This window comes from Corapipo altera, unplaced genomic scaffold (assembly GCF_003945725.1).
Source record: "Corapipo altera isolate COAL_440 unplaced genomic scaffold, ASM394572v1 255, whole genome shotgun sequence".
In the NCBI taxonomy this organism is placed as follows: Eukaryota; Metazoa; Chordata; class Aves; order Passeriformes; family Pipridae; genus Corapipo; species Corapipo altera.
In genome coordinates this window covers 117,569-138,550 of record NW_020884929.1, presented here as the reverse complement: position 1 = coordinate 138,550, position 20,982 = coordinate 117,569, and the positions used below count along the sequence as shown (strand labels likewise).

The 20,982-nt window shown below is 44.8% G+C and overlaps 1 protein-coding gene and 1 long non-coding RNA gene across 4 annotated transcripts; one reads left to right on the top strand and one right to left on the bottom strand.

Annotated features, from left to right (window-relative positions):
• Positions 1-25: 25 nt before the first annotated feature.
• ZGRF1 (zinc finger GRF-type containing 1) lies at positions 26-16,685 on the top strand. 3 transcript variants are annotated; one of them, XM_027658910.1, is made up of 29 exons: positions 26-168; positions 864-971; positions 1,089-1,169; positions 1,290-1,346; positions 1,805-1,993; positions 2,082-4,209; positions 4,519-4,601; positions 5,118-5,216; positions 5,562-5,735; positions 5,846-5,951; positions 6,033-6,139; positions 6,345-6,489; positions 7,263-7,924; positions 8,713-8,851; positions 9,275-9,453; positions 9,577-9,764; positions 10,294-10,433; positions 10,511-10,657; positions 11,268-11,382; positions 11,512-11,771; positions 12,329-12,488; positions 12,717-12,794; positions 12,957-13,104; positions 13,811-13,938; positions 14,240-14,363; positions 14,637-14,813; positions 14,950-15,084; positions 15,427-15,688; positions 16,146-16,685. In XM_027658910.1, the coding sequence occupies exons 2-29, from the start codon at positions 951-953 to the stop codon at positions 16,259-16,261; spliced, it is 6,348 nt and encodes a 2,115-aa protein (XP_027514711.1). In that variant the 5' UTR covers positions 26-168; positions 864-950; the 3' UTR covers positions 16,262-16,685. The 3 variants fall into 3 exon arrangements, with proteins under 3 accessions (XP_027514711.1, XP_027514710.1, XP_027514712.1); XM_027658909.1 differs by having other exon boundaries at positions 7,260-7,924; XM_027658911.1 differs by lacking the exon at positions 5,562-5,735 and having other exon boundaries at positions 7,260-7,924; positions 16,146-16,684.
• On the bottom strand, positions 5,506-16,156 carry LOC113954512. Its single transcript, XR_003530252.1, has 3 exons — positions 15,965-16,156; positions 9,715-9,891; positions 5,506-5,774 (listed from the first exon to the last, which is right to left on the bottom strand). It is a non-coding gene; the product is annotated as an uncharacterized LOC113954512 (long non-coding RNA).
• Positions 16,686-20,982: the final 4,297 nt, after the last annotated feature.

Below are 20,982 nucleotides of genomic sequence, written 5' to 3'. Positions count from 1 at the left end.
CCGGGCGGCGCGCAGCTGTGACGTCACGCGGGGCGCCGCGGCGGGAAATTCGAGAGGGCGGCGGCTGCCACCGGGATCCTCATCCCGCTCCTAATTCCCATCCCAATCCCGATCCCGAGCCTGATTCCGATCCTGGTCCTGATTCCGGTCCTGAATCCTGGTCGCTGGGTAGGATCGCGGTGTCACCGGCGGAAGGGGTGGGGGGGGGGGGGGTCGCGGTCCCTCGGGCAATGGAATCCCCCCTTGGCGCTGACGGGAATGCTGCTGGACGAAGGGGCTGGAAAAGGAGGCGGTGGGTTGGTTTGTTTTGCACGTCCCTGCTCCCGCGGCATCCCGCCTGGAGTCACTGGAAGGGTTCGCGTCCATCCAGCGGCTTTAAAGGTGGTAACTTCGTGTCCTCCAAGGATGTCCACTTCCATGGATTTTCAGCTCATTAAGCAACCGAGGAGGTGGCAACCACAAGAAACGGCAGGAATCTTTCCCCCTTTCTTCATATAAACTGTTCCTCACTCATCCAGAGGCTATTTTGAACTTTGTTTTAAGTGTTATTGCGGTCTAACGTTAAATACATGAAGAGGTTTGGCTTCACGGGTGGCTGGTCTGCAGTCAGTTGTGTTTTAAATATAATTCATGTTTTACATGAGTTGAACATGCATGGCCAGCTCCACACCTGGCACAAAATTATTCTGGTAACAGCTTCTGGGGTATTTTTTTTTTGTTTTGTTTGTTTTGTTGTTGTTGTTGTTTTGGGGTTTTTTGTGTGTGTTTCTTGTTTTTGTTTTTTTTCTGCAAGAAAAGTTCTTTTGAGGGGAAAACAGAAGTGAACTGACATGTAATTCTTTGTCCATACATTTCCTTCACAGCTCTGGTGAATTCTGACCATTTCCCCGCCTCTCAGGCTGTGTGAAGATGTGGATGTTTGTGAAATAAATTGCTGTTTTGAAAAAGCAATGACCTCTCAAGAATTTACTGTAAGTGGTTTTTAACACTGTGTACTATTATTATTAGCAATAAATTAAAATAAATTAAAGCCGCTGTATTATTCAAATATCTTCTTATTTCTCCAACACTTTGCACATTTAAAACAGGTATTATACACTCACCAAAAGACAAAAAAAGCAAAAACGTGGCAAGATGGAGTTCTGAGGATTAGAACTGGCAGAAATCAGGTGAAAACTCGGATTTAATACTCTTGGATTTAATCCCATCTGGTACTGCTGGACTGCCAGTGCCAGTCTAGTGGCTCTGTGAAATAACTGGTTATTTAAAATCCCGTTTTTTCATTGCAGGCCACCTTGTTTGATGACAAAGGACAATGCCTGGAGAGTATTTTTATAAAATCTCAGGTACAGTTTGTTTGGAGTTGTTATCTGAGTGCCTGATTGTGCTTCGTGTTTCAGGCAGAGCTTCAAACACTGGGTTGGTAACTAAAAGAGCCATTTTTCTTGTCGTGGATATAAAGCTCTGCTACAGTGGAAATAATGAAAAGGGAAAACAGCTGCTTCTTATTGACAAGTCTTATTGTTTGTCCAGAAGGTTTTATGGAATTTTATTCCTTTGGGGTAAAAGCAGTGTTATTACAGGGACATAATAAATAAGCATAACTTGAAGATAAGTGCTGATGCTTTCTACTCTACATATATATATATTTATTTCTTTATATGGCATCTGTGATATGCTGGGTCTAAATATCTGAATTTTTTACATCTAAGCACTTAAAAGACTATTTATTTAAAATAAATCTGTAAGTTATTCTCTCTTACATGGCACTATTATGTGCACCCTGCTGCTCCCTCCTTCCTAGGTGGCTGCTGGAGATAATTTAGAAAGCGACCGATACTTGATCACGGTCGAAGCAGCAAAAGCGAGTGAGAAACCTCTGGAAGATCAGCCAAGGAGAGCAGAAGAAACTCCAGCAGTGGATAGAAATGGTGTCAGACCTGGTCTTCTGCCTCCAAGACGCCTCCCTGTTGGCCTGAAGAGGAAGTTTACGGTGTGCTTTTGTTTCAGATTTTTATGTCGGTTGTTCAACGTTTGATCGCGCAACGTGGATTTTAAATCATTGATTTTAAATTTCCCAGGGGTTCCAAGGGCCACGCCAAGTTGCAAAGAAAATACCAGCCGTGGAAGAGGAGGAAAAACCAACACTGTTGCCTTCATCTAAGCAGTGCCAGGGGACTTTTCCATCCCAGTTTTATGTCACCTCTCCGTTATTTTCCACGGTTCGCAAGGAGGATGCGGACACAAATCTCTCTGCAGGCTTCCAGGAAGATGGATGTAGGGATAATGACAGAGACCACGTGTCTGTCTCCTCGCTGCTTTCAGCTCCATTTCTTGACAGATGTGAGGGGACAGAGAAGCAAAGCTCTGCTCAGTTCCTGGTGAAGCCAGAATCTCCTCTCCTTACTGGGCAAACTGGTCCCGGGGCGGTGTCCCACAACATCAGGAGCACGGCACAGATCATTGCTCTTCTGAAGTCCAAACCAGCACAAGGACACGGAGAACAAACAGCTGCACTTACAGAAAGTCTCTCCAGGTTTCAGGCATCAAAAAATGCAGATTTATGTGACCAAAAAAGCACGGCCCTACCTGCATTTCCAGGTGATCCTGCCAGAGGAATCGTTCCAAACACTCAGCACCTGCCTTTCAGGAAGGGAACTGGAAATGATAAGAAGGACTGGAATGCTGAAATGCCTCTGAATTCCCCTGAACAGCCTTATGCTGAAGAAGCCACAGGACAGAGACACGACAAAAAGGTAAATAATTTAAGTCAAGATTTGCAGGATCCCTGCAACACAAGTAGTTGCTTCCTACCTGAGTCCACCATAAGTGGAATGAGTGACAGCCAGTTTGTCCCGTCCTCAGGTGACATTTCACCTTCAGCAAGTCCAGTCACCTTTGAAAACAATTCTTTTGGATACAGGGAGCAGTCAGGGACTAAGGATCTTAGGGAGAATTCGTCTGTGAAGATGCAGAGCGAGCTTCAGCCAGGACAAAATTCAGAGGGGGTGCCCAGTGACCTGGAGCTCTCTGGGGATCTAACACTGACTGAAGCTGGAAGTGTTAAGGAGGAGTTAAGTTGGCATGGCAAAGGGTGTAGTCCAGATGAAGAACTGATGGAGGTTAACTTTAATCTAATGGAGTCTTTTGATTTTAATGACACAGACAGTGAAGAAGAGTGTGAAAGAGATGTGAAGAAGCCCACTGAGGGAGACACACTGTCAGAGAGCCCAGATTGCTCTGAGGGAGGGGATGTAGCTCCAAATGCTGTGCTGAGACCTCATTCCCGCTGTGAAGGGGTGACACACAGCAAAAACGAAGCCAAATGTTCAACATTTGACAGAGAGAATGATGGAAGTGACTGCACTGGGGGTGTTTTGTCTGAGCTTTGTGAAACCAGTGTCAGAGATCCCAGGAGGGTGGCAGAAGACCCTGCAAGCCAGAGCAGAACTGAAGTGGAACTTTTGGGTGGTGGACACAACGTAAAAGAGATGAATGCAAGTCAATTAAGTCTTGAAGCCACAAGCAATAAAGAGGATCATGCTGGCTGTGCAGCACTCACCATTAATGGCACACCACAGATAAGAAACCAGCACTCTGATCCTATGCCTGGGGACACAAATGTTAAGGAATGTCACCCTGAAACCAGTCTGTTTGAGGCAACTGGAAGTATTTCAGGTGTTTCTCCCAGCAGAATCATTTCTGCCACGGATGAAGAAGGTGTCACAGAGCTTGGATGCAGGGAATCCCCAGAGGTTGGCTCAGAACACTTCTGGGGGAGTAGGAGTGATGGCATTAAACCAGGCAGTCCTTTGCTGGCTTTGTCACCAAAATCAGCTCTTGGCAGTGGCTCATCCCAATATATTGCAGAAGACCATGAACAGGTATTTGGCACGTCACACAAGGAAGATGCTCTCCTTTCCACAAGTTCTGTGCATCCTTTAGGAACAGGCCATTCATCTCCAGAGGAAACAGAGTTTGAAAACTCAGAGAGCATAAACACCCCTCCTGCAGCCTGCAGAGGTGAAAGAGGAGGGGCTGAAAACTCCTCAGATCTCCCTGCTTTCGTGAATGATATTGCTCTTCTGAGGGCTTTGACTCAACACAGCACAGCTTTAGAAAGCTTGCAAAAGATGGAGGAAAATGACAGCGTGTTCTGTGAGACAGAGACTTCCCAGGAGACATTTGAACCCCTTGGGAAAGATGAAGGTTAGGTCAGCTTCTGCTGTAAAGTGAATTCTGTGTGTCTGTATCTGTTTGACCTCTGTACTCTTGTCTCTCTTGGACAATTCGTGTTCAGAAATCTTCTTTTTTGAGTGATGTGTTCTATAGGTTCCCTCATGCAGTTTTTAGTGTTTAAAGCAACATTGTGAGCTCTGTGTCTTTAGTTCAGTTAAATCCTAACTGTGCAACTCATTGCATGGGTTGGGTTTGTAAGCCCAGTAAATATTCAGATGTTTTCACATTAAAAACCCCAACTTTTATCTGTAACTCATTATGCTTTTCCATCTCTTGTAGCTGTAAAAGAGTTTACAGAAATGCCTTACTCAGAAAGTTTACAGGCACCTTCCTGTTCATACTTTGATTCTTCTGGCCTTATGGTAACCCATTTTTGACTACATATATTTATCTGTACAAGATAAATTCATTTCCTACCAGGAATAAAATTCTTGGTATTGATTATGAAGCTGGTAATAAACAGAGGAAGTCCTCTTGCCAATAAATATTCAGGAGGCCTCTTGTATAACAAGAAACTTAATGCAAATGGTAATATTTAGTTATGTTTAACATCACATTAATATGTCTGGTACTTCTCCTTCCCTACCAGTCAATTCCTAGGAATTTTAGCACTTGGGTTGAAATATATTGGGAAATCTGTTTGTGGTTGATACTTCACACAGTAATAGTCCTTTTCTTTCAGTCCACCCAAAGCTTAAAGATTTTAGGCAAACACAAGTTTTTTTATCCTGTCCTGCATTGTCCTGGCTTCCAAATAAAAAGGCTGTAATTGAAATGCTTCTTTTGTGTAAATACAAGAGATTCCTTAGCTTGTATTTTCACTTGAAATGGTTATTACATTGTTAGGCTGATTAGGTTTTGGTACTTTTTCTGTGCAGCCCAGCTCTGTGGACAGTTTATTACAGAAGACAGAGCCATGTATTCTACCAGTAGCAGCAGCCCAAAGAGCCCCTGGGACATGTGACTGGCAACCAAAGGTACAATTCCTGTGGAACTGAAGCATAATGAACAGTGTTCCTTAGATGGCAATGAAATGGTTTACTATTTGTAATCTATTACAGTGAGTCCTAATAAAATTTTAATGGCTCATAATGGGCTTCTCATAATTTTTTACTATATTTATCTGTGGGAAATTTTCCAGGGAGAGTTTTAAACTGAAATTATGAGGAAAAAACAGATTTTTTTTTGTGTGTGTGTGTGTTTCTCTTCTAGTTTCCAAGAGATTATTTTTGTTGCATGTATTGAAGAGTACCTTTAGTGACTGTAGATAGTTCCAGAGCGATATTTATTCCAGTTAGTGATGATTCCAATGTGTTGTGTAGCCTGTTGCATTCCAAGGGCACCAAGTAAAGGGATCAGCAGCTAGTGAGGTCATGGTGAGAGTTCCCTGCTCCCAGCTGGGATGGCAGCAGTACCCCCATAACATGGACTTTGCAACTGAGACATTTTTGTCACCCCTGTTTTCAAGCAATTATGGCCTTTCTGACTTCAGACAGGTAAAACATTGGTTTTTTTCTTCTCTGATCAATTCCACTCTGAAAAACAGAAGAGAAGCAGTTGAATTTCTAGCAAGTTTTTGCTAATCCTTTTTTTTTTTTTGGTAAAGTCTCCAGGTTCCAGAAGTCTTCATGGGGATGATATGGATGTTATCAGAGAAGGGAATTTTCAAATGGAGTCTGATGTGACTGAAGAGCCAAGAAGAAATCAGTCTCGTAAGTGGAAGTAAAAGTTAAAAGGCAGCAATTGGCCTCAAAATTCCTGCCTGACTTCTGTCCTTCACGTGTTTTTCCTAGCACTGGCATTCCATGTGTATCCTGAAGTGCCAGCATGGACAGTGTCAGGCTTACCTTCACATTCTGCTCTGAGACAAGCACAGTGGACTTCCTGGGAACCTGGCAAGGTGTGGACTGACTGTCTTTTCTAGATATTTTTGGCTTTATTTCCTGGGCGTTCGTGGCAATTTCTTATTTTTGAAGCTCTTTTATCTCGACTGTGAGACACATTTCAATTGTTTAGAATGATGAGAGAGAGAACAGTGATAAAAGAGCTATAATCAAGGGGTTTTTTCCAGTCATTCATCTAACATATTAATTCTTCACCTGTAGATTTCATCAGAACTGACTTCCTCATTTGATCCAGATTCTACAACTTCTCCACCTTCAGAAAATGAGGAAACTACTGGAGAAATCCAGGAGCCCCTGATACAAGGGATCTTACCAAGTGAACCAGAACTCCCAGATTTTTTTTTCAGTAAGACATTACAGTTTATAATTGCACTCTTACAGTATTTTAGCTGGAAAATCCCTGAGGATTTTTGAAGCACAGCGAGTTGTGCCATGACAATTACTCTGCCAATTCTATTCTCCTGAAAGAGACCTCGGTGGAGTGATTTAGTTTTATAGAGAAAAAATCAGCTTCTAGGTTGGGGGGAAGTAAAGGCTGTCAGCTAAGCTTCTAAGTCATATTTATGTTTTTATTTAACTGCTTTTAGTTTTCTTCCATATTCAGCTGTTCTCTGACCCACTTTCAGCTGGCACCTATCAATGACTGTCACTGTTGATAATGAATTTAGTCCAAAGGATGCTTTTTGGTACTAAAAGCTTCCTTATCTACGTTATTTAGTATTAATTCACAGGTTTTGGGGGTGATCTTTCTGGAAAAAGGAACAAGTGTTAAGCTGGGCGTTTTCCAGTTGGCATCTGTCGGTGACCTACCAAAACTATCAGATTAATGGCCTCCAAAACACAACCACGTTTAAATAATTGTCTTTTATACAAGTAGAGTGGCTATAGAATGTTTTCTGAATATGGGGATTTAAAAGAATTAAAATTAATTGAAAGAATCACACCAAATCTGTCGTGGTGTATGGAAATTTAGTGTGGTACTGCCCAGGCATGATCCAGGGAGCTTCCCAGTTAAAAGACAGGATGCGAAAGGAAGAACTTGAAATTCTTTTCTGTACATCTGAAGTGCCATCCCTAAGTGCTACAAGTTGCTTGTAAGATGTCTTTGCCCTACAGCAGGGGAGAAATCCAGCTATCCAGAGGAGTGCAGGCTCCAGAGATCCAAACCCACCGTTAAAACCCGGACTCCGTTTGTCACCCTTCCTGCCACCGAGGGGATTCCTGCCGTGGTTTATCCCACTGACAGCGAGGAGCTCCAGCAATCCTGGGGCTCTCCAGGAGGCAATTTATGCATCCAGCCAATGGAATTTCCTCGGAGTGCTCGTGGCCCCCAGGACAGGAATTATGAGACCTCTGTGTTTGGGGAGTACGCGGAAGACGGACAAAGGGAATCTGTCCAACCCCTGCTCCCTGACTTGACTTCCCAACACAGACAAAGCAAGTGGCTGAAGTATCAAAACAGTGCTCAGAGTGACTTGAGCCCTGACAGGGAAGAGACTGATGACATCTGTGCCCAGAGCATCCTTGGAATGCTGCGGGGTGACACGGGAGAGAGCGGAGCCGGGAATCAAAGCACTGGGAATCAAAGTGCTCCCGGTGCTGCCCCTCTGCTGACATCCAAGAGCTCCCCTGGGGAATGTCCTGCAAGCAGCACCCCTCCCCAGGATTGGATTTCTGAAGGGAAGTTACTTTCCCTGCACTTAAGTCGGACACCTTTGGCTGCGGCAACACAAAAGGTGTTGAGTCACCTGAGCTGCCACGCCGGAACAGGAGAGGGCCAGGTGTGTAACTGTTCAAGCAAATACAGGTCTAGGTGGCAGAAACACATTTTTCCAGCCAAAGGAACTGCATTTCTTTGATTTCCTGCAAGATAGTATCAGTTGCAATGGGGTGAAATGTTTCTACCTATGTAGCAAAACAAAAAAAAAGAGTCTCAGCTGCAGGACAGCAGCTGCTCGACCAACTGTTTGTAAAGGTAATTCCTGGGCACGCACGGTGCCAGATTTAGGTTTGTAACCAGAATGTTGATGGCAGGAAGATGAAATAAAAACTGTTGGGCTGTTTGGTCACCTGTAATTGGTAAGAATGTGTTTTCAAGAAGGGTTTTTCTAAATTTGAAAGTCAACGTTGTTTCGAAGAACACCTTGCTTCAAGGCGCAGTCACTGATTTTAAAATACTACACATTTTTTCAGTTTTAACTGTGGAAAAGTAAGTTAATGGCACTGAATAAACACTGATACCACATATACATATATATGTGTGTGTGTGTAGGTATATATATATATATGTGTGTGTGTGGTTCTGCCTTCCCTAGCCTTGTTCTACCTTTGCTATATTTTCATCTGATTAATGGGGGTTGTGTGCTCCTTCCCCTAGCACTGAAAAACATAATTTTCAGTGACATAACTTACATAATTTACAGCCTTTGGAAGCATTACTATAAATGCAGGGACAAATTTTAACCTCATGTTGCATCCTAAATTAGGCAGCCCAAGCTTTAGGGATAAGTTATTTTTCTCCTTCAGGGTCTTGCAAGTTTTAATGGTTTCCTTTTCTGGGTCTTTTTAGGACGTAACAATTTCTGAGTTGTCTTTTCCTAACGTGGACAAAGTGAAACATGCTAGTCTCCCTAAAAGAAAGATCTCCATCCCAGCTGTGTTTCGGTCTCATCTTCACTACAAACAGATTTTTAAAGCTGCTCTGACAGGTAAGTCTGACACCGTGTTGTGTACAAGGCTGTCATTTTTAAACAGGGTATTTCTGAAGCTTCACCAGGCAGGATAAGAGGGACAGAAATCCTCAACATCACCCATTAGAACTGGCTGCATTTGACTTTTTTATATATATTCAATCTATGCCCAAAATTGCAAAAACAAACCAAAAGAACAGCACACTTCTGTTCAACTATGTAACCTCGTGCCTGTTTTCCACTCTTTACATTCCCAAGCTTTTCTCTTTTTTTCCCTGCAATACATGGATTTTGTGGTTTCTTTTAGGACTCAGATTAAATATTTTGATTTAGGATTGAAATCTTCAAATGAAAATATATTTGCTTGAGCGTCTTGTGCCTGCGTAAGCATTTTTAAGGCTGTACTAATAATTCCTTTATTTTTTTCCTTTGTCTCTCAAGAGCAACTGAACATAATGCTGTTTGAGCTGTCCCAAAGATTGCACAATGCTCTCTCCAAAGTGGACATATCATTTTACACATCAGTGAAAGATGGGCAAAGCCAGGGAAGCTGTGCTCCACTCTGCAACCACATGCACCCTGCTAAGCTGGTTATGGTTAAAAAAGAAGGTCATAACAAGGTGCTGTTTATTCCCTGTGTTTTTACAGTTTAGGGGTGAAAGTGCTGGTCCTTTTTTTTCCCCTTTTTTTCTTGCTTGTTTTAGTGCTCATGCTCTGTTCTTTCCCCCCCTTCTCCTTTCCAGGGTCGTTTGTTCTACGCCTGTGACGCCCCGAAAGCTGAGCAGTGCTCGTTTTTCAAGTGGATGGAAGATGTGAACCCCACACAGGCAAAATCCAGACCCAGTGCAGTGCTCCAGGACATCAAAAGCATTGGGACATACCTCAGAAGCCAAAAGATTGCTCTCTATGAGGAATGCCAGCTTTTGGTGAGGTATTCCTGAAACCCTCTGCACTTTTCTCCAGTGCCGTGTGAATTCGGGATTTATAAATATTGCAGCAGCTCGGAATTTCAGCAGCATTTAAGAGACATTTTCATTCTTTTTAAAGAGGCTACAGTTCTGTAAAGACATGTAAGAGCCATATTAGTGAAGGAATAATATTGATAGCAATGGCATTTCTTTTTAGCCCTGCTTACCAGCAGCTTGATTAATGAAATCCCTTACAGTTGCTGCACTTGAATTCTTGTTCATTTAATCTTTTACTGAGGGATTTTGATTTATTCTCTGTAATTTTAACAGCTATTCTGTGCTGCTTAACTGTAGAGCAAACAATTTCATTATGGCTGCATGTGAGAGAATTTTGCAAGAGGAATGTATTTAAAACTTGTTAATGCAAGATGATGAACATGCACCACAATCTGTATAATTTGGTCCAATCTGTGGAGCTTTCTTATTTTTGGTGCTGAATCCAAAATGTGCCAATAAGTTTACATGCTTTTCCTTAAACTTACAATTTCACAGGAGAGCCTTTGAAATTCAAACCCAGAGGTACAGTAAGTTCAAGAAATTTATGAATACACCTGCCAGCTTAGATGGTGATTCCAAACCCAAATTATACCTCAAATTAAGCAAAAAGGAGCATTCTTCTCTCTACAGCAAAGGTAAGCACATCCCAAGCATCTGATTTCAAAGGTGGCAGTAGGAGCAGCTTATGAGAACTCTGTATTTTTTTTGACAGATGATATTTGGGTGGTTTCAAAGACTCTGAACTTTGATCCCATTGATACTTTCATTGCAAGCAGTGCTTTCTTTGGACCATCCTCCAACAATGAAATAGAATTGCTCCCATTGAAAGGCTACAGTCCCTCAAACTGGAGATCAAACAGTGAGTTCTTCACCAAATAATTCAGAATTGTGGGCAACAACTACGAAGAAATCCAGCCAGCAACGAAGGAAGAGATTAGAATTTCCCAAACCTCAGACATGATTTAATTCACAGCATTTTTTTCACTTGTATCTTTGAATACTTGATTTGAACACAGCACTTAATGCAATTAAACCTGCAGAGCAGCTGGTAAATTCTAAGTGAGGGAGGAAGAAATGAGGATAATATAAATAATACAATATAGTAAATAATACAATATAGGATGCAAGTTGCCTATCACAGTGTAAATAACAGGAATATGTTGGTACTGTCCCTGAGAAAGAAAATACAATCCCAAACAACTCACTACTATATATAAATATATATATATACTATATATATACTATATATAAATATATATTTATATAAAAAGCCATGTATTAAATCTGTGATTTTGCAAAAGTTCCTTGGTTTTGCTGTTGAACTGAGCCAAAGTCTGGGGGTTGTTTGGGTTTGGTTTGTAAATGAAAGAGATGAAGTTGGCTAATTACCCTTTTGGTACTTTATAATGATGTGAAATATTGGCTCATTTAATTTCTTCCTACTTTTGTTTTTCTGTGGCCTTTTTCAGTGTGTGTTCACGCCCTGTTGGTTTGTAATGCCAGTGGGGAGCTGGCATCCTTAAGGAATATGGAGGAACACTTCAATCCCTCCACATTACCACTAATCCCATACCTACTAAACATGTAAGTTACTGTTCATACTGTGAGCAGGTCATAAAACCTCAGCAGTTCAGTGTTGGGTCACTGAGAGTATCAGAACCAAGAGATACAAATTATATTATATCCCAACTTTCGACTATTTTTTGCCCTCAGGAATCGTCACTCTGAAAATGCTCCGAAAAGAGCCGACAAAAGAAAATTTATTCCTCCTGCCATGAGCCTGAAAAGCTCAATGAGGGCTGGCCCTGTCAGCTCTGAGGTGGCCATGGGACTGGCTAAGGAGATGATCCAAAGGTTCTCCCTGAACCCGGACCAGGCGACGTCGCTGATCCACATCGCTCGGATGATGACCTCGTGTGGGAATATCACCCCAGAGGAGGAACATCAGAGCTTCCCCATCACAATCATACGTGGTATGCAGCAAATGTCTGATTAATATGTAATGCCAGGGTTAGGGGAAATATCCCAGAGATGAAACATTTCAGTAGATTTGTTTCCTTCATCATATATTTACAATTTCAGGCAGACTTAAAGGCAAATTCAGCGTTGACTTATTTGAAACGTAGCCCAAAAGATGAGCTTGAATAAACTGCCTGTGTATGGAATATCCTCTTTTGTAATGCTGCTGTCCCCTCACCTACTTCAGGCACTTCCTGAAAATTAATTTCTGGATGAGGCCTCTCCAATAATGACCTTGACATTAGACATCCATTCTGTCAGCACAGAGCTCCTCATCCTCGAATTTGCTTTCTGCCTTTTGCAGGATTTCACAGAAGTGTTGAGTTTTTCCCTAGAAATATCTGTACACAAAATCAGAGTGCTTCTTTCTTTTCAAATTAAATCTACTTTTGGTCACGTATCAGCTTTGCTTAATTTTATAATTTTTTTTTCCTATTACACACTATTCCTTACTGCTTTATACTTCCTTCTATTTCACTTGTAACTTTGGCTTTTTCTTCCAAAATGCCAGGTGTTTTTGGGGCTGGCAAGAGCTACCTGCTGTCTGTGGTGATCTTGTTCCTCGTACAGCTCTTCGAAAGCAGCGAAGCCACGGAGGGTCCAAGGCCAACTCCATGGAAACTTCTCATTGCTTCTTCCACCAACGTTGCCGTGGACAGGATACTGCTGGGGTGGGTCACTGAGGCTTTTACAGCCTCTTCTTCCAGAAATAATAATGCACTTACATGGTGAAGATCAATGTGTTGGTATTGAAAGACTGTGGCCTGAGTTACTTCAGCTGGTTGATCGCAGGAGTTCGTGTTTTTCAGTGTTCTGATGTGCCTTTTAAAACCACTTGTAAAGTTTTCAAAGTTTCTTCTTCCATTTCTGTGACATCTGTCTTCTCTTTTTCTCTGAAGCCTGCTCGATCTTGGGTTTGAGGATTTTATCAGAGTGGGAAGTATTAGGAAGATCACCAAAGCAATTCTTCCCCACAGGTAAGAAACTTGTTCTTTATGGGATCTGAAGCAATTTGGGATAGGTTAATATGTTGTTTTGAAGCACTGTTATGTATGAAGTGTGATTATTTTTGTACATTTTTTCCAAGCACTGTTATTTTCAGTCACTGTAATGCATTTTAAAAAAAATCTTTTTTGAAGTTTACATGCAGGCTCAGGAAATGAAAACGAGCAGCTGAAAGAGCTGCTTGCTCTCATGAAAGAAGATTTGACTCCAGCTGAAAAAATGTATGTCAGGAAGAGCATTGAGCAGCACAAACTGGGGACCAATAAAACCATCCTGCAACAGGTACAGTCAAAGAGATGGGATGGGAAAGTGGGGATTCACCGTGTCCTAGCCACAAAACCCACCATATGGAAACTGGGAATTCCCTCTCACACCTGCCAGGCTCCTAATTTTGAAAAATAAAGTGTTAGGTTTGATTCCACGGGTATAGCTTAGTGTCTTACCTGTGTAGGACTTCTCTGAGTTGAACTCGCAGTTCTTTTTTAATGATGTAAGACAGAAACCCTTTTTGAACTCGACTGCAAGCTGATTTAATATTGCCAATTTAGTTTTCAAGGTGGGCAGAGAAAAATTTCTCACTACAGCTCGTCTGCACTGTCACCTTGAAACTAAAATTTATATAGTCATAAAGGTTAAAAGATAAAGACTGAGCTAAATCTATCCTGGAGCTGTGCATCAACCGCCAAGGACACTTCAAATATATTTTAAGCAACTTTTCATCAGAGTATTACCTTTAAAGATTACTACACCCTGTAGAAAAATAGCCTCAATTTCTGGTCTTTCCAGTCATTTCTCCTCAGTCCTAGGCTCAGAAAGTCACAGCTTGTTGTAAAGCAATTGTAACAAAGCAGATCTGAGCGGGTCATTGAGAACCAGAGACACGAGTTAGCCTGTAGCAATTCTACTGCTATAGTGATGTACTGCACAGAGATGGACTACGAAATGATCCTCACTTTTTGCCTCCCCACTTTCCCCCCACTACTAAAAGGTAAAAGTGGTTGGAGTGACCTGTGCTGCCTGCCCCTTCCCCTGCCTGAACGCTCTCAGGTTCCCCGTGGTGATGCTGGATGAGTGCAGTCAGATGACTGAACCTGCTTCTCTCCTTCCCATCGCCAGGTACAGCCTTCCTTTGGTGCTTCAGCAGGGAAATAACTTGCTTAGCAGGGACACAACCTCCTGGAAGTGCCAAAGCCCACATCTTTTTAAGCACATGAACCCCGAGGTCTCACCTTAGAGAGCAAGAGCAGTAATTTTAAATGGAGGCCTGGCCTTGGGTGTTATTAAACCGTGGGAAGATGGAGCAGGGAGGAGGATGGAAAGCAGTGGGATGTATAAACACAGCACACACACTTTGGTTATGAGCAGTTCAGCCTCATTTTTAGACCTTTTTTTCATGTTTTTTCACATTCCCATTCAGGTTTCAGTGTGAAAAGCTCGTCCTTGTTGGAGACCCCAGGCAACTACCACCAACTGTTCAAGGGTCTGAGAGTGTCCATGAGCAGGGATTGGAGCAGACTCTCTTTGACCGGCTCTGCTTAATGGTAGGTACTGCCAACCACACCTCTGGGAGAGGTGGAGGGTGGAATTGCAGGTCCCCTGAAGTCACCAGGAAAACTCTGGTTTAGATGTCAGAGGATCAGAGTTTCAGCCTTGAAAATTATCATGGAATCATTGAACAGTTTGGGTTGGAGGGACCTCGAAGGTCAACTAATTCAACTCCCTGACATGGGCAGGGACACACCTACCACCACCCACTACCCAAGCTGGCCTTGAACACTTCCTAGTCACCCTTTATCCTCATTTTTTTTTTTTAGGGACATAAAGCAATACTCCTCCGGACACAGTACCGCTGTCACCCTGCCCTCAGTGCCATCGCCAACGAGCTGTTCTACGGAGGGAACCTCAGGGACGGCATTTCTGAGGAGGACAGAACTCCTTTACTGGACTGGCTTCCAACACTGTGCTTTTACAGTGTGAATGGCATGGAGCAGGTGAGTTCTTGGAACGTTCTCTCACACGTATTTCTTACGTAAATAAAGGCAGTATTTTAGTTTTCCCCTCCATTCTGTTCCTTTTTGCGTTCTGCTTGTGAGAGCTCATTTGGAAATCTTCTTCCCTCTTTTCCAGATCGAAAGAGACAACAGCTTTTCCAACATGGCAGAGGCTCACTTTGCAGTCAAGCTCATCCAGTCTCTGATTGCCAGTGGAATAGAAGGAGCTGCTATTGGTGTGATTACTCTTTATAAATCACAGATGTATAAGGTGTAGTGGATCATCAGTAAAGCACTTCCTTAAATGTATTTTTTGTTTTAAACACAGGTTTCATTTCAACTAGGAAGAGTCAACTAGAAGTGACTATGGGTAGTTTGCCACAATTGCTCTTTTGCATTAAAAAAAACCCTATTTTGGCCTGTAAAATTAATAAAGCTATTTTAATTCAAAGAATTATTAAAAAATATATTTTCATTTTCCCCTCCACATTGCACTCTGTGGTTTCCTAGTTCACATCTTGTGCGGGCTCAGATATGTTGGGTGTTTTCTCAAGGCAAGTGGTTGACTCTGAGCAGCCAAACTCACCCCCTTCCCTGTTTCTTTTGCCCACAGATTCAGAGTTTGCTCAGTGGGGTTCACTCCGAAGCTTTTGAAGTGAAACCTGTCCAGGTGTCCACTGTAGATGCTTTCCAAGGTGCTGAGAAGGAAATCATTGTCTTGTCCTGCGTCAGGACCAGACAGTTTGGGTTCATAGACTCGGAGAAGAGGATGAACGTCGCGCTAACGAGGGCAAAGAGGCACTTGCTGATTTTGGGAAACCTGGCCTGTTTAAACAGGAACAAGCTGTGGGGAAGAGTAATTCACCACTGCAAAGGTAGTATTTTCCAGGGTTTCTGACACTGTGCAGCTCAGCTTCTTTAATTAAACTTTATAGTGGGTATATATGCTACATAATAATATATAAAGTATATGGCATGCACAGCTATAAACCAGTACGTTTATTGCATATAAAATCTAATTTTTAATATTTATTGCGTATAAAATCTAACATATCACAGGAAAATGCACGTTGCACATTTGCAGCTTTACCTGCAAGCTGGTTTTATACTCAAAGAGTATTTTTTTAATCCAGTAATGGGACTTTACCTACTTGGCTGACATCAAAGAAAGCACCTTGTTAGTGGCTGAGCTCTGAAGAACCATTTTCCAAGCAGAGATATCACAGCCAGTCCATACTCTGGGGCAAATCGATGTCAGCACTGCCAGGGGCTGGTTCCATGATGGGATGCTGTAAAGAGAGATGTAATTATCCTGTTTATTGCTGGTTTTAGGACGGGAAAATGGATTACAAAATGCAAGCCAGTGCGAGCAGCAGCTAAACGACATTCTGAAGTGCTACCTGGAGGAACGGAAGGAAGAGGAGCAGAGTAAGAAGAAGGAAAAATAAAATGTGTGCCTATTTTATTAATATCGTTTGCCTGTAAAATTGCTAATTTAATATTTATTTAATGTGGTACATGTTTGTTTGTATCTCATGTACTGATGCTTCTGTTTGACCCTGCGTTTACATGACTAAAACTGAATAAAGTGACTTTATTTGCTTGATAACTGAAAATAAAGTGACTTTATCTGCTTGAGAAGTGAAATCCTTTTATGCTCACAAAGTATCTAATGGTATTAGTGTTATGTTATTTAGTCTGAAGAATAACAGAATTATATTTTAGAACAATTCTGTTATCTTGCGTATTTACAGATATGTCACATCCAGGAAGGAGCTTGGTTAAAACAATTAAAAGGCCCCCTTTCCAAGCTCTGGAGAGCTGGAAAGAAGAGACTTGCACAAGGGCGTGGATTGCCAGGACGGGGGGAGAACGGCTTCAAATGACAGAGGGAGGGTTTAGATGGGACAGTGGGAAGAAATCCTTCCCTGTGAGGGCGGTGAGGCCGTGGCACAGGTTGCCCAGAGAAGCTGTGGCTGCCCCATCCCTGGCAGCGGCCAAGGCCAGGTTGGACGGGGCAGTGAGCACCCTCCTGTAGCAGCAGGTGCTGTCCGGGCTGACACTCGAGAATTCCCTATTTTTTCCCCCCGTTTTCCCGATCCCAGATAACTTTGCCCCCCTCAGTTTCCCGCCGCCGCCAGGGGGTGCCACCCGCCCGCCCGGCGGAGGGAGCGGCGGCGGCGGCGGCGGTGATCCGCCCCGCTTGGAGCCAGCCCGCCACTGCGACCGCAGCACCGCTCCTCCCTCAGGGGGAACGGCGGGTCCTTCCGCGCGGGGCAGGGTTGAATAGCGCCTTTAAATTACTCCTGACACCTCTGTCCCAGCTCCCTAAAATCTCAATCAACAAGCCATTAGAACTCAACGGGAGTAAAACTAAATCCTCGTTTAAGTGTATTTATCCGCTCTCTTTTCTCTCTTTCAAATGCTAAATCCATTTCAGCATATGCCCCTTCTTTCTCTCGCCTTTCTCTAAAGACTGGCAGCCCGCACTACTCTTGTAAATATGAAAGATGCTAATCATATGACATATCACGTCTCAGTCGGAGCCTGGAATAAAGCCTTGAGATTTGGGATCATTGCCTCCAGACAACAGCTTCATCAGCCGGAAAGTTGGGTTTTTTTCTCCTTTCCTTCAACTCTCAATCCCTTCTTTGTCTGGGGGAAAATGCAGCCAACTCGAGCCACCCCGGCCATATGGTTCACTCTGTGTTTTCTTAGTTGAATCCTGAATTGTTTGTGACTTGCGAAGGGGTTTTTTTGGGGGGGTTTTTGGTTTGGTTTTTTTTTTTTGGAAGTGTGTATAAAGACATAGAAGAGGCTGCCCGGACCAGGGTGGCTCTGCAGGGTAACTCCATGTTCTTCATGTGCTCACTTCACACACTCCTTGCGCCACCTCACCGTACAACCAAAAAGCATAAACCCACAGACACACTTTATATCAATAACCCATTGCAGGTACCTGGTATTTTTCCCCTTTTCTGGGCAAAAACATCCAGGTGTTTTTCCCTTTTCTGGATGGAAACGCCTTCTTAAAACACCACTTGCTGTGTCTTTACTCACCTCTGTAAAACAGAGTTATTGCTCACTAGCAAATCCCTTCTAGAAATGCCTCGACTGAGAGAAGCCTCCAAGTATTTTGAGTAAGGAAAAGTGGCTTTTAAGACGCGTATAAATTAGGAGCTGAATGAGTTCGGCACACCCGAGTTTGGATAGCCCCCCTGTTTGATAGCCAGCCTGCCAAATTTTCTTTCTCTCTTTCCTTACACAAACCCCCCAAAAAAAGGCCCTTTCACCAAATCATTAAATTCTACAGAGGTGGTCAAGCTAGTCCTGCTTTTCAGGCATTCGAGAAAGAAAAGGGTCCTTGAAGTTTAGAAGATGCCCAAGGAAAACTCATTGAATGACATCAAAAGAATGAGTTTCCATAGCTGTTGAAGCACGAGAGCCGTGTAGCTGCACAAAGGCGGGTTGGGGCAGTGGGACTGTCCCACTGCTCTATCCCAGCACAATTGGGTCACTGAAATAGGGAATTAATTACCATTGGAGAGTGGGCAGCCCATTCACCACTGGCTGAGTTTTATTAAACGCCAATATAAATAACAAAACAACTCTTGTGGCTGCACTATTCCTACACGCCAAAGGAAGGATTATGTTGGGGATTAACATCTTAAAGTCTATGAGACTTTCTGACTCAAGGCTCGGAGCTGGTAATCGTATTTGTCTCCTGGTTCAGCGATTAGTGCTCTCCCTTGCGCACCTTCGCCTGGATGGCCAATGTCCCTTTTTGCAGGCACTGGGTTTTTCACACAATCGGCTGTTCTTTTCCCCACATCTATAGAAAAGAATAAGAAAACTGAAGCGTGTTCACGCGATCCTCAAGCTTCTTCTCTTCTTCATGGGAAAGGAAGGCACCGGCGGCCTTTTTTCACAAGGGGGGGGGGGGCAAACCCTCTTGGGGAGGCGAGGGGGGGGGCCCAGGACGGCAAAATCGCTTTGCAGGCCTGCACCTGCCATGCAAATCTGCCGGGAACAATCGGCCCCCAACGAGGGGCTCGTCTGCCCGGGGTGGGGGGACCCAGGGAAGGATGCCGGGGCAGCGCTTATGGGGGATCCCCTCTCCTCGCCTTGATCCCAAAACCCTGAAAGTGTCAGCGCGGCTTGGGATCTGGGGGGCCAGTCCTCATCCTGTCCCTCTCTGCAGCACTTTTTGCTGAGCTCACAGAGGGTTCGGGAAGGATCTGGATCGGGGCATAGGGGACACACACACTGCAGCATTTTCCATTTCTCCCCTCCATAGAGCATCCCAATACCCTGCTGGATTTGGATATATTCTGTTCCCCCCATTTAAGAGCAGAACCATCTCACTCACAGGGTTTGCGGGGGCTGCCATAGGGCTGGGTAGCCTGGTGTGGGCAGCCCTGGTACCCCAAACCCTTAGGACACCTCAGGCCGGGTGGGTGTGAGGGAGGTAGAGCAGGGAGGGGTCAGGCCACCCTGTCCCTGCAGCTTTGTCCCCCCTTTCTCCGGGATGTCGCGCCCCCATTCACCTGGGGCAGGCCGGCCATTAACGCCAGCTCTCAACTTGTGAGGTCCACGTGTGGATGGGCTGTGCCCAAAGGTCTCTCAGCAACACAGACCCTAAACTTTTAGGGCTATCGGGTCACCTCAGAGTTCAATCTTCTTACAGCAAACAAAGCCTTTCTGAAGGTCTCCCCCTCTCCCCCACACGAGCTCAGCGTCCTTTATTTCTGGGCTGTGTGATAAGCTTAAATCATTGTGCTCCCATTTCTTGATCGTCGCCTACTTTGGGCTTTTGTTCCCCTAAAGTAGGATTGAGTCTGGCAAAGGGGCTGAAGTTGAACAGTTTGACCCTTGGAGGACAGTTCAGGCAGTGGGCAGCAGTGGCAGCGGCATTCCCGCTCCTGATCCCACTCCCTCTCCCCCCGCTGCCCCCTCTCCCCACCGCTCTCGGCCGAGCAGCTCGGCCCTCGCTCTGCCCACAGACCACACAAGCGCCTCGGCAGGGTTGCAAGGACTCGGTCACCTTGTGCTGAGTCCCGAGGAGAAAACTGCTGCATCGCTGGGGCTGGCAGCAGGAACTGGGCTGAACCCCAGAAAGGCACCACAGCGGGTTATGCTCCCCCAGCACCGCCTCTAAAAAATAAAGTTCTTTTGTGCCACTCTCCTGAGATGCCGAGGGGATCCTGTGCATCTCCTGCTTTTCACAAGGGGGCAAGGGGAGCATTAAAATGTCTCACAGAGTCACGGAGATGCTCTAATTGAGGCAGCCGCCTGGCTGCCATCGCTCCCGCAGGGAGTGACACAGGGGCCACCAACTCAGTGGGCAGCAAGAGCCAGGGACTCATTTGCGTGCGAGTTCCTGGTGTGCTCAGCGAGACGTTTGTGGCGATTTTGGCTCTCTCACCTGTTTTAGGCTTCCCTACCAGCTGCAAATAAAATCCTGTCCCAAAGCTCGACTCCCCCAGAGTGCCTCAGAGCTGGTGTTTCCACACAGGAAGACAGTGTGCTGGGGGTTTTGTTTTGTATGTCCTCACCATCATTTCTTTTACAAAGGCACGGAGTGACAAGGGGGAACGGCTTCACACCGAAAGAAGGCAGGGTTAGATGGGATATTAGGAAGAAATTCTTCCCTGTGAGGGTGGTGAGGCCCTGGCACAGGTTGCCCAGAGAAGCTGTGGCTGCCCCATCCCTGGAAGTGTCCAAAGCCAGGTTGGACGGGGCTTGGAGCAACCTGATCTAGTGGAAGGTGTCGGAACTAGAACGGGGTTGGAACGAGACGATCTTTCCAGGTCCCTTCCAACCCAAACCGCTGTTATTTGACAGCACCGAGCAGCCGCATCCCGGGGGGAGCCCCGTACCCATCCCCATACCCCGGGCAAGCCGCGTTATGAACCGCGCACCTTTTACCACAGCACCAGGAAGGCAAAATCTCCGCGGGGGGAACGAACAGGGAGGCCAAGGGGAGCTCCCCCATCCCTCGCATCCCTCGCATCCCTCGCATCCCATTGCCCGGGCCCCCGCCGGCTCCGCGGAACTCCAAAGCGGCCGCAAAAAGGGGGAGCGGGGCCCCGGGCGCGCGCGTGGCGCGCGGGGCGCGGGGATTGGCCGGCCGCGCCTCGCGCCCCCCATCCCACCCCCCCCCCCCCCC

Excerpts from the sequence above, each read along its gene's own strand:
- ZGRF1 (XM_027658909.1), top strand. The coding sequence starts at position 951 with ATGACCTCTCAAGAATTTACT. Across the intron at positions 1,170-1,289 it reads TTAGAACTGGCAGAAATCAG|GCCACCTTGTTTGATGACAA; the intron begins GTGAAAACTCGG and ends TTTTCATTGCAG. Across the intron at positions 12,795-12,956 it reads AAAGCAATTCTTCCCCACAG|TTTACATGCAGGCTCAGGAA; the intron begins GTAAGAAACTTG and ends TCTTTTTTGAAG.